General features: G+C 38.1%; 1 protein-coding gene across 2 annotated transcripts in view; it reads left to right on the top strand.

Moving 5' to 3' along the window:
• Nucleotides 1-12,881, top strand: part of MATN2 (matrilin 2) — a 133,329-nt gene that overhangs the window by 88,432 nt on the left and 32,016 nt on the right. For both annotated transcript variants that reach the window (XM_012643621.1, XM_012643620.1), the window contains exon 7: nt 7,108-7,230. In XM_012643621.1, the coding sequence (XP_012499075.1) occupies nt 7,108-7,230 (123 nt within the window). The remainder of the gene's footprint in view (nt 1-7,107; nt 7,231-12,881) is intronic.

Genomic DNA, 12,881 nt, shown 5'->3' with positions numbered 1-12,881 from the left:
TCTGTCTTTATGGAGCTTACATTCTATTAGAGCAGGTTAAAAGAAGACTACAGGTCTCAACAGGAAAGTGACGATTTATCAAAGACTTGAAGGAGGTGAGAGAAGGAGAGAACTTTGAGGCAGAGGAAACACAGCACCAGTGCAAAAGCCCCGAGGCAGGAACTTGAGGCTTAGCAATGTTGAAGAACAGCAAAGAAGTTGTGGGACTGTGACATAGGCATTGTAGTCCATAGAGCATGACCTACTGTCTCCATACTCATGCATTTTGTTCCTATCTGCCTAAATTCCCGTAATACCCATGAGCTCGTAGTTACTCCCCTATATGGAGGTCTGAAACTTGCTTTGTTTGTTGCCTGTATTTTGTTTTTTGGATGTTTAGTCTATTTGTGTTGCTATAAAGGCATAATGAAGCTGGGTAATTTATAAAGAAAAAAACATTTGGCTCATGATTCTGTTGGCTAGAACACTGGGCATCTGTGGAAAGCCTCAGGCTGCTTCCACTCATGGCAGAAGGTGAAGTGTAGCTGGTGTGTGCAGAGATCTCATGGCGAAAGAGGAAACAAAGTATGTGGAGGGTGCCAGGCTCTTTTTAACAACCAGCTCTTGAGGGAACTAATAGAGCCAGAACTCACTCATTACCATGAGGATGGCTATTAACATGACGACGGCACCAAGCCATTCATGACCTCCTATGACCAAAACACCTCCCACCAAGCCCCACTTCCAACTTTGGGGATTAAATTTTAACATGAGGTTTGGGGGGCAGACATCCTAACTATAGCAGATATGGACATCTGAAACCACATATATTGTTTTCAGCAATGTTCCCTGATTATTTTTGCCTCCAAACCTCTGGGCACTTCCCACATTATTCTTTTTTCTTTATTATTTCTGCTGTTTTCCATGGCAACTAATTTCACAATTATGAATGTGTATATTTATTTTTAGTACTTTAGTACTTTTTCTGATTACAAAAGTAATACAGGTTCATTGTAGAGAACTAGTTCTTATAGAAATTAAATTACATAAAATAAAACAATCTGTGATCCCATTATCCAGAGATAACCATTGTTGATACTAATTTGGTACATTTTTCTCCAGTCTGTTTTTCTAATGTGTGATATATTCTTATATGATTGAGATCATACTGTGTAACATTAAATCATGAACATTTTGACATGTCATTTAAATTTTATTAAAACTATTTTAATGTTTACATAATATTCTATCATTTGTTTGCATGTTTTTTGCCTGCTCAAATTGTGTTGTGATAAACATTCTTACATGTAAATCTTTGTATTTCTGCTCATTTTCTTAGGAACAAAACAAAAAAGAAATGTATTGAATCAAAGGCTATTAACATTTTTAAGGCTTTTGATGCATATTCAAAATTGTTTTTGAAAAACATACCAATTTACACTCTGCCATAAGTGTTTTGAGGCAATTTTAAAAATGTTTGCTAATTTGCTAGGATAAAATTTCTTCTCATTGCTTTATTTATCATGTTTTGATACATTTTCTTCACAAAATTATTCAATTATATATATACAATTTATAAATATATATTTATTGGTGTTATTATTTGATTAATGAGTAATCGGCTCCAATATGAGAGATTATAAGGGACTCCTATAAGCTCCATGAAGCAAGGGACTGTGCCTTTTTGTTCACCGCTGATCCCAGTGCCTGCCTCATGGTAGATATTCAGAGAATATTTATTTATTTATTTATTTATTTTTGAGACAAAGTCTTGCTCTGTTGCCCAGGCTAGAGTGCCATGGGGTCAGCCTAGCTCACAGCAACCTCAAACTCCTGGGCTCAAGCGATCCTTCTACCTCAGCCTCCCAAGTAGCTGGGACTACAGGCATGCACCACCATGCCCGGCTGATTTATATATATATATTTTTAGTTGTCCAGATCATTTCTTTCTATTTTTTAGTAGAGATGGGGGTCTCGCTTTTGCTCAGGCTGGTCTCGAACTCCTGAGCTTGAGCGATCCACCCGCCTCGGCCTCCCAGAGTGCTAGGATTACAGGCGTGAGCCACCGCGCCCGGCCCAGAGAATATTTATTGAATAAATGAATGAAGTAATGAATGAACAGTGAGGTTAACACTTTTTTATATATTTGACATTCAAAAGAAAGGAAATAATAAAGATCTGAGCTGAAATAAAAGGAAAAGAAGACATAAAACCCAGTAGAGAAAATTGATAAACCAAAAAGTGGTTTTTATGAGAAGATCAATAAAATTGATAAACATCTAGCCAGACTAGTTAGGGCAAAAAAAGAGAGAAGACACAAATTACCAATATTAGGAATGAGAAAGTGGGCAACACTACAGATCCTATAAACATTGAAAGGATAATATAGGCAAATAATGAACAAATTTATGCCAATAACTTTAACAACTTAGATGAAATGGACAATTCCTTGAAAGACATAAACTACTAAAGTTTACTCAGGAATAAATAGATATGTGCCTGCAGCCACTTTGGTTTGAATCCAAGTCATAGCACTAAAAAAAAAAAGAATAAATAGATAATCTGGACATACATCTATATATTAAAAGAAATTGAATTTGTACTTTAAAATCTTCCCACAAAAAGACTTCAGACCTAGTTGGCTTAACTGGTGAATTCTACCAAACATTTCAGGAAGAACTGATACAAATTCTGCACAATTTATTCCAGAAAATTGAAGAGGAGGGAACATTTTTCAACTCATTCTATGAGGTCAGCATTACCCTAATACCCAAACCAGAAAAAGACATAAGAAAAGAAAACTACACACAAATATCCCACAAGAAATACATGCAAAAGTTCTTTAAATACTTTTAGTAATCAAATCCAATAACATACAAAAAAAGATAATACATCATCATTCCAAGTGGAATTTATCCCAGGAATTTAAGGTTGGCGTAATATTCAAAACTCAATCAATGCAATTCACAATATTAACATACTAAAAAGCAAAAACCTGTGAGCTATCTCAATAGATGCAGAAAAAGCATTGGACGAAATCAACATTCATGTGTGAATTTTTTTTAATTTCAGAAAATTAGGAATGAAGTTAGCTGCCTCAGTCTGATAAAGTACATCAATGAAAAGCCACCAGCTAACATCATACTTAACAGTGAAAGACTGAATGCTTTCTTTATGAGATCAGGAATGAAACAGCATGTCCACTCTTTCCACTTCTATTTAACATTGTACTGGAAGTTCTAGCCAATGCAATAAGGAAGAGAAAAATAAAAGAAATAAATAGTATCTAGATTGTAAATGAAGTATTAAAACCATCTTTATTAACAGATTAACATGATCACCTGTGTAGAAAATCCAAAGAAGTCTACAAAAGAGCTATTATAACAAATAAGTGAATTTAGCAAGGTTGTAGGATATAAGATCAATATACAAAAACAACTATTTTGTATATACTTTCAACGGACAATCAAAATTTGAAATTAAAAATTATTTTTTCAATAGCATAAGAATTGTGTAATACCAGCAGATAAATTTGACAAAAAATGTGAAAGACCTCTACATTGTAAGTTATAAACCATTGTTAAGGGAAATTAAAGAAGACTTAACTAAATAGATTTACCATGTACATGGATCAGAAGACTCAATATTGTTAATGTGTCATGCCTTTCCAAGATGATCTATAGATTCAAAACAATTCCTAGCATAATCCTAGCAGGCTTTTTTGTAGAAATTGACAAACTGATTCTAAAACATATATGGAAATGCAAAGGACTAGAATAGTCAAATAAATTTTGGAAAAGATGAATAAATTCGGAGAACTTAAACTACCTGATTTTAAGACTAATTATAAATTAACAGTAATCAGAACAGTGTAGTATTGGTGTAAAGATGGACATATTGATAAATGTAACAGAAGAGTCCAGAAATACACCCACACATATATGGTGAAATGATTTTCAAAAAAGATGCCAAGATGCTTCAGTGGGAAAAGGTTAACATTGTCAAAATAATGCTGCAACAATTAGATTGCCATATAGGAAAAAAAAAAAAAAAGGAAATTGACCTTTAACTTACACCACATACAAAAATAAACTTGAATTGGATTTTAAACTTAAATGTAAGAGTGAAAACTATACAAATTCTAAAAGAAATTATAGAAGATCTTACTGACCCTGGGTTTGGCAAAGCTATCTTGAGTAGGACACAATAAAACACGAAGTGTAAAAATCAAAAATCAATAAACTGAGCTTCATTAAAATTAAAACTTTTGTTCTTGAAAAGACAGACACTATTACTAAAATGAAAAGGCAAGCCACAGCCTGGGAGAAAATATTTACAAAGTGTATATCCAACAAAGGACTTGTATTTAGAATATATATTGAATTCTTTATAATAAGACAACCCAATGAAAATGGGCAAAAAATTTGAACAGACATTGCACGAAAGAATATATGGAGATGGCAATAAGCATATGAAAATGTATTCAACCACATTAGTCATTAGGAAAATGCAAAGTGAAATAATAATGAGATAACCACTACATACCTACCAGAATGGCTAAAACTACCAAGTATTGGTGAGGATATGGAGCAACTGGAACTCTTGTAAAGCTCATGGGAATGTTTAAGAAGTTAAGCATGCATCTACCATATGACCAACCCATTCTACTAGATATTTACTCAAGGGAAATGAAAGAATATTTCCACAGAAAAACTTGTACATGAATGTTTATAGCTGCTTTATTTGTGATAGCCCCAAACTGGAAAGATCTCAAATGCCCATCAGTAGGTGAATGGATAAACACACTGTGTTATAACCATACAATGAAATACTACTCTGCAATAAAAAGAAACGAGCTATTGACACACACATGAACATGGATGAATCTCAAAATAATTGTGCTGAATCAAAGAAAGAAGCCAGACCAAAAAGAATACATACTATTACAATTCCATTTGTATAAAATTCTAGAAAATGCAAACTTATTTATCTTGACAGATCAAAGATTAATGGTTACTTGGGACTTGAGAGAGTGGGGAAGATGAATTAGAACAGGGCATGAGGAAACTTTTGAGAGTAATGCATATGTTCATTATTTGGATTGTGGTGACGATTTCATGGGAGTATATTTATGCAAAATTCATCAAATGATTCATCTTAAATATGTGCAATTTGTTTTTTGTCAATTATACCTCAAAAAACTAAAAACAAGTAGGGGAGATTGTATTATTCAAAAATCCCTGTCAAAAAACACAAAGAGGGGCTGTGGAAATGTTCCAGACCATAGCTATCCAACAGAGCACTCAGTGCTGATAGAAATGTTCTGTCTGCACCATACAAACAGTAGTCAGGAGCCACATGTGGCTATTGAGCACTTGAGATGTAGCCAGGGAAACTGAGGAACTGAATTTTTAACATTATTTATTAATAATTTTAATCAATTTTAAATAGCCACATTAGACAGCATGGCTCCAGATTAAAGGAAGCTAAACAGATATGAAAACTAAATACAGTCTCTGACCCTAGACTGGATCCTATATTGGAGGATGAATAATGCTATAAAAACAGTATTATATCAACTGATAAGATAAGAATATAGGTGATAGATTAAATGAAAGTATCGGTATAAATTTATGAAATTTATATTAATAACTACACTGTCATTATATAAGAGAAGATCCCTTCTCTTAGGAAGCACACACTGTATTTAAGGGAAAAGGACCAGGATGTATATAACTTACTCTCAAAGAGTTCCGAGAGATGACCAGATGGTCATACAAATGGGGTAAAATGTTAACAATAAATGAATATGTATAAAGAGTATATAGATGTTTCTTGTACTATTTTTATGTTTGTAACTTTTTGTAAGTTTGAAATGGTTTCCAAATAAAAAGTTTTAAAAAATGCTTTTATATGTAACCATGGTATTACAGTTATATTTTTAAAAAAGAGTCCTAGTCTGTTAAAGATACATAATGAAATATTTATGGGCAAAATGATATGTCTGGGGTTTGCTTCAAAGTAATAAGGGATCTTAATATGGGAAGTGGGAGTATAGATGGAAGAAGGGCAGCCATAGATTGATTCTCTTGGAGCTGGGTGACATGAACATGGATTTATTATACTATTCTGTCCATTTTTGTATACATTTAAAATTTCTATGACTTTGAATTGGGAAAAATCAGCATTTACTCAATGTTATTCCCTTCATGAATATTGCATGCTTTTCTCATACTCAGTTTTTTGGGGGTTTTTTTTTTGTATAAACTAGGAGAACTCATTTATACCAAATCCTTCATTATGAAAACTATTTATGTAGCTCAAATGTTCCTTAAAACAATAAAAATTCTCATCAAAACAAAGATTTCTTTTAAGACCCCATAAGTGGCCACTTATTTCAAGCAATGCATCCCAATTCCACTATGGGAAAATACTTTGCTCAGACACTTTAATAGAACAATCTCTTTCCATATTTAAAAATACTTACACAAGTAAAATTTCATTATAACAAATTTCATGAAACTATTTTCTTCTGAATTTTTGGTTTAAGTTAGTATATTCCTAGAGATCACATTCTCTGATTGTGAATCTTGAGATGAAAAATCCTATTCATGTGCAGCTGAGTCCAGTGAGGTAATGAGGAGCTGTTTTGAACTCAGAATATTTATGCTTATCATTCCTAGATCTTTTATTTCCCAGGATATGATTTTGTATCCTATTGTTTGAGGGTTTTAAGTGGTTTGGCATTTGACTTTGGGAAAGTTAAATTGCTTTAATTGCATAAATCCCATAAACCACTCAGCTAAGCTCTCTCTTCCCAGCCTGTAATCTGGCAAACAACCACCCATTTTCATTTTAGTGGCTCTTACATGAACCAAGACAAGGAAAGCATGTTCACAAAGTCATTTGTTGCGTCAACATTTTGTACTATGTCAAGAAGTTTCTCTTACTGGGGGACCGTATCCTTAAACATGGGAATATCTTAATTGAGAGATTCCCTTCATAGCATACGTTTTTAAGACATAGGATTTTACCTGTTTAGGAAAAATTAAGACTGAAAACCCCTGGTTTTCACTTGCTAGCTTTACTATTTTGTTTGTCATTATGATGATTTTTCTTTCTTTCCAGAGATAGACTACTGTGCCTCACCTAATCATGGATGTCAGCACGAGTGTGTTAACACAGATAATTCCTATTTCTGCCGCTGCCTAAAAGGTTTTACCCTGAACCCAGATAAGAAAACCTGCAAAAGTAAGTCACCCTGGGAGCTGGAGATGGGCTCGTTCCACTAAGTGCTTCTCCAGTTAGTTTTCCTTTCCTTGCAATCGTAAGCAAGATGTACTTGTACTCAGCATTTGTGTCTACTAACATTATTCTGCCCTTAATTTTACCTTTTGGCCCACTAGATCCTAATATGGGGATGATTTTTCAAGACTGAATAGACTGGGTCTGGCCATTGGATTCATTTAGCAAAGTTGGGGCCCAAGCTGAAGCTCCCAACTATCTGAAATGAGGGTGCGCTCTCCTTCCTCCTCACCCCCACAGTGTGTATTTGGAACTTTGGGAGAGAAAAGACTGCGCCCAGGGATGGGAGGTTAAAAGGAGCTGGTTTCTTCCAGGCCTACAAGATAAGACACTTGATGGATGCTAAGGGGGGTAAATTGCAGCTCTATCCTCTTTGATAGGAAAGAAGAAAAAATGAGACTCTGGGGCATCCCAGCAGCATTCAAGGGGTACAGGGTGTCAGCAGAATGATATTGAGGATGTGCTGAGCGTCTCAAATGCCTGTCATCTGGCATGTCAAGGGGCGTGACCAGAATCTGAGCATGGACTCCAGACAAGACCTCTTTAAGCCAGACCGTTCCTAAGAGACTGCTAGAATGGCTGGCCCATGAGGACAGAGATGGTTGTCTTTTTCTCACTGTTGAATCCTCAGTAACTCAAAGAGTACTTGGCATACATAGGTGCAGCACAATGTTGAATGGATGAATGAGTGAGTCAATGAATCTCTCTGAGATGTGTCATCCTGGAAAAATTGCAACCATTATTTGAATTCCTCAATCTTGTTAGAAAAATGGCCTTTTTAAGGCATGCAAGTTGTGAATTTTTTTCTCAAAAAGTCTTCTCTTAGTCTACACTTAAGCACACTGAATTGTTCAGGGTCAGCTGACAATGTCATTCACAGAAGTCTCTGGAGCTTCCATTTAGGGATGTATTTTCCCATACACTCCTTCACCCACTTCTTCCTGGAGATATGTACAGCAGCGTTCTGCATGGCAGGACTGTGTTTGCAAAGGTTTCACCATTTATATCTCTTGTGAAAAGCACTGTAGGTTATATAACTGAATCCAGACGAGTCACATTCTCCTTATAGCACAGATTAACTTGTATGCTCATTCTAATAAGTGTTATGCTGTGTATAGTGGCAGATGGTTGCACAGCCCATATTTTGAAACTGAGCCTCTCTTATAAAACATAATTCCCCCTGCCTTGCCTGGATACAAACCCTGGAAATATTCAAGCATTAAATGGGAATTTTAATTGCGATCATTCAGAATGTGAAAACAATTAGATGGGATATTTGCCATTAGACCACACACGCCTGCGATGCATCGGAGGGCCAATTTTTCTGGCCTGGCCTCTCCTCTCTCTGCCATTTACACCTTTAGCTAGGGGTGAGTATGTGAGGGGCTGGCTGCACCCAGGGATAAGCACTCACAGGTGGACTCATTTGCGGACCCAAAGCTCTTATGTGGGCGATGATGATTGGATCTGGTTCAGCTTAGATGCTCATTGCGGCTGCAAGCTTCTTCCTGTGCTACTAATGGAGGGAGAAAAGGAAAAGTTAGGCATGTGGCCATTGGTGGAGGAGAATTTTCTTGAAGCTCTGCATCTCTTACCAATCCTCGGAATCCCTGGACCTCTGCCACTCCCTCAACACCCTCTGCCACTCCCTCAACAACCTGGAGAGGCGCCTGGGATAAGAGAAGGGTGCAAGGCAGTGCAGGCACCATTACCAAGGGAGGAGGGAGGCTGAGAACAGAAGGGCGAGTAGAAAGTCGTGACCGTTTGGGAGTGGTCCCCACCACAAATTAGGCCCCAGATGGGCCTGTTTGCAGACTGTGGCCCAAGGCCAGAGACCCTAATCCTCGCGCATGTATATTCAGTGGGTATAGTACCTCTTTAGCCAGGTGCCCTACATTTTCATCCAAAAAAAAAAAATGAAATTTGTTCCTAAAACCCATTGTCCTCATCAGCCCTTCTCCCAACACCCTGCATCATCGTTACATTTTCCATTGTCTTTGCTGTGAACCCAGCCCTGACTCCTGAGGCCAGCCTCTTGTAGCTGTGCTTGACTTAATGTTTGTGCTCAGTCCATTAGGCAGACAGCTGTAAATGGAAGCGAGTGCTCACTGTCTCTCTGGACCATTATGTGGATTAGGGGAGCCAAGAAATTGGGTTTAAAATCTGGAGTTTGTTCTTAGGAGTCTGAGGTCTCTGAGCATTACAAATCTCGACCTCAGGGTACAGCCATTTACAGTTAATAGGAGGGTGATGGATGTCGGCTATTTTCAAATCTAATAAGAAATCTATTTTTCAAAGGAATTTTATGTCGTCCAAATTAAACTGGAAAAAAAAAAAGTTCAAGGCAGAATCCTACTAAAGAAAAGACTCGTGGCCAGGATTTGTTCTTGCTTCTTATATGGGCACAAGTTCTCCTCCTGGAAGAGTGCCGCTGTCAGCATAAGGCACTGTCACAGTGTCAGTTATTAAGGGACTGGCCTGGCCGCCTGGGTGCGTGGGGCCCCAGGGCTGAATCAGACATGAGTGCTGGACTCCATGATTCCTGATTCTGGTGCCATGGGGGCTGCTCCCTGTGGCTGGAGATAGGACACGTTAAAAACCAGTGTGAAGTCCACAGGTTAGACTGGGTCAGGAAGCCAAGAGACATGAGGTCCAGGCTTGGAGATGTCACTTGTATGGGCTGTGTGACCTTGGGCAGCACTTTCTACTTCTCAGGACCTGGATTTCCTAAACCAAAGGAGCAGGACTTCCTGCTTGAACATTCTGTTGCCCCTCCAGTTTCTCTGAAACTTATCATCTGTGCACTCTGCTGGCATCGAAGTGTACTGCCGGGGGTCACTAATCTTTCATGTTTTCGTCTTACCCCCTCAGTTAGGGCCCCAGCTCTTTCATGCATTTCACTCATAAAGTTCTGCCATCTGCCCCGGGCACTCTGGGCCACACCAGATACGCTTGCATCCAAGCCTGGCCCTGGTACAACACTTCACAGTTTGTGAGGAGAGTTAACCAGGTATGGGATGAATACAAGGTACTCAGTAAATACTTACTGAAGGAATAAATGAGTAAATAAGTAACACACAGGTATTGTGTGTGAAATATGACACAAGTGTGGAATGAAGGCAAAGAACTATGGTTAAACCTCTGCTAAAAAGAAACATTTGGGAAGAGTAATTTTTGAATTGCTGTTTGCTAGATTGCTGAGTGATAACCTCTTTAAGGTTCTAAATGTTTTCAGTTGAATTATTTTTTGTGTAAATCTTTCTTTTTTAAAAATATATTTAAAACATCATGATTTTTTTTCCTTTTTTAAAGGTTTTTTTGTTTGTTTGTTTTTTTAGAGACAGGGTCTTACTCTGTTGCCCAGGCTGGAGTGCAGTGGCATGATCATAGCTCACTGCAGCCTCAAACTCCTGGCTTCAAACAATCCTCCTGCCTCGGCCTCCCAAAGTGCTGGGATTACAGGCATGAGCCACTGTGCCCAGCCCTTTTTTGGTATTTTTCTTAAACTGATATATCATAGCTGTACATATTCTTGGTATTTATTTTTTTAATTGACAAAAATTATATACATTGTGTACAACATGTTTTGAAATATGTATATATAAATCTTTCTTAAAGACAATGGTGGCTTTTTTGTTATAAAATATATAGAGCATAAAATTTACCATTTTAACCATTTTCAGTGTATAATTCAGTGGCATTGAGTACATTAATATTATTGTACAATCATAACCACCTTCAATCTCCAGAACTTTTTCATCACCCCAAACTGAAACTCTATACCCACTAAATAATAACTCCTCATTTCCTCCTCCCCCACCTCCTGGCAGCCACCAATCTACTTTCTGTCTCTATGAATTTGACTATTCTAGGTGCTTCATATAGGTGGAATCACACGATATTTTTGTCCTTTCGTGACTGGCTTATATCACTTAATGTTTTCAAGCTTTATCCATGTTCTAGCATGTGTCTGAATTTCCTTCCTTATAATGTCCCATTGTATGTATCCACCATATTTTGTTTATCCATTCATCCATCAATGGAAACTCAGGTTGCTTCCACCTTTTGGCTGTGGTGAATAATGCTGCTATGAACTTGGGTGTATATACCCAGAAGTGGAATTGCTGGATCATACAGAGGTTAACTGGGCAATAAGGAGCCACTGAAGCAAGAGGGTGCCGTGTGTCATATCTTTCAAGTCATTTGTATGTGTAAGCTTCCTCAAATAATTTTTGGGCAGATATATGGTAAAAATAAAAGGTGTACATTCTCAGTTCATTACTTTATGGTTTCAGATCATTTCTGCTGTATCAGTTAGGGTGCTAACAGAAAATCCAATCAATGCTATCTTAAGTCACAAGGACATTTACTTTTTACCTAAATCTAAAGCTAGCTGTCCCAGGGTTGGCTCAGTGACTCAGTGATATTATCAAGAACCCAGTCTTTTTCTGTCTTTCTACTCCAGCAAAGCATGTTGACTTTTCATCCTCATGCTTGTCACCTCATGGCTACAAGATAGCTGCTGCAGCTCCAAGCATCATACCCTCACACTATTAGACTCAAAGTCATAAAGGAAAGAGGACTGAGAAAGGCATTTCTCTTCATACAGCTGTCATTTCAGGGAAGAAGATTTTTTCCTAGGGGCCTCTAGTAAACTTCTTCTTATGTCTCATTGGCCAGAACTAGGGCATATTCCCACCCCTTGACCAATCACTGACAAGGGAGAACTGTGGTTGCCAGGCTGGCTTAGACCAGCCATGATTCATGCCTCGGGGGTCTTGGGGTAATGGTTGTTGGCAAGACAACCAATAGTGTCTGCCACATTCCCAGAAAAAGAACAATGGTGTGCAGTTAAACTGATGCAGCCCAGTCAGTGAGGTCGGAGGTGACCTTTTCCCTCAACACCAGTCTCATAAAGGCCCTCTACAAGCTCATTTTGTGTCCTTTTCCAGTTTTCCATACGCCTTGTAACTGCTATGTGTGGGATCTTGTGGTTTTAGCATTTTCTACCAGGAAATGAATTGCTTATTGGCTGCTGGTTATGATGCAGCTTCCATCTTCTGGCAGAGGCACGGCTTGGATAGGGTGAACTTACCACAGGACAGCACTGCAGTCACCTGGGCAGCGTCAGAGATATGTCCCATCCAGGTTCATGATATGGGTGCTGTCAGGATCTCACCAGAGCAAGGTTAAGCATTTGGACCCTCCTTAATGTGCGCCATTTCCTGACTCCCCTAAAGAGCTGGGTATTTTGCAAGATCAGTTTTTGTTTATTCTGCCTCATGCTGTCTGACGTCACTGTCAAATGTTGCTGCAGACAGAAGCTCCGTTTGTGCTTTGAACACTGCTGATCCAGGAGGAGACTGATTGGATTTTTTTAGCTTTTCCATCTTTCCTGGAAGGGGATGGGCTGGGAAGTGTGGCCCTCACGCCAGCTCTCAGCTCTTTGGCCATCAACTCAGCTCGACTGAGCCTCCACTTAGCTCTTTGGCCATCAAAGGGGAAAAGACCACTGCTGGGGAACCCAGAGGTACACTTCGGGTACCGGGCTCTCTTTCAAACAAGCGCCAGGAGGGCAGGCGCTGTTTCCTCTGTGT

This window comes from Propithecus coquereli, unplaced genomic scaffold (assembly GCF_000956105.1).
Source record: "Propithecus coquereli isolate 6110/MARCELLA unplaced genomic scaffold, Pcoq_1.0 Scaffold2, whole genome shotgun sequence".
Classification (NCBI taxonomy): Eukaryota; Metazoa; Chordata; class Mammalia; order Primates; family Indriidae; genus Propithecus; species Propithecus coquereli.
Note: the sequence above shows the minus strand (reverse complement) of the source record. Positions and strands in the feature narration are given on the sequence as shown.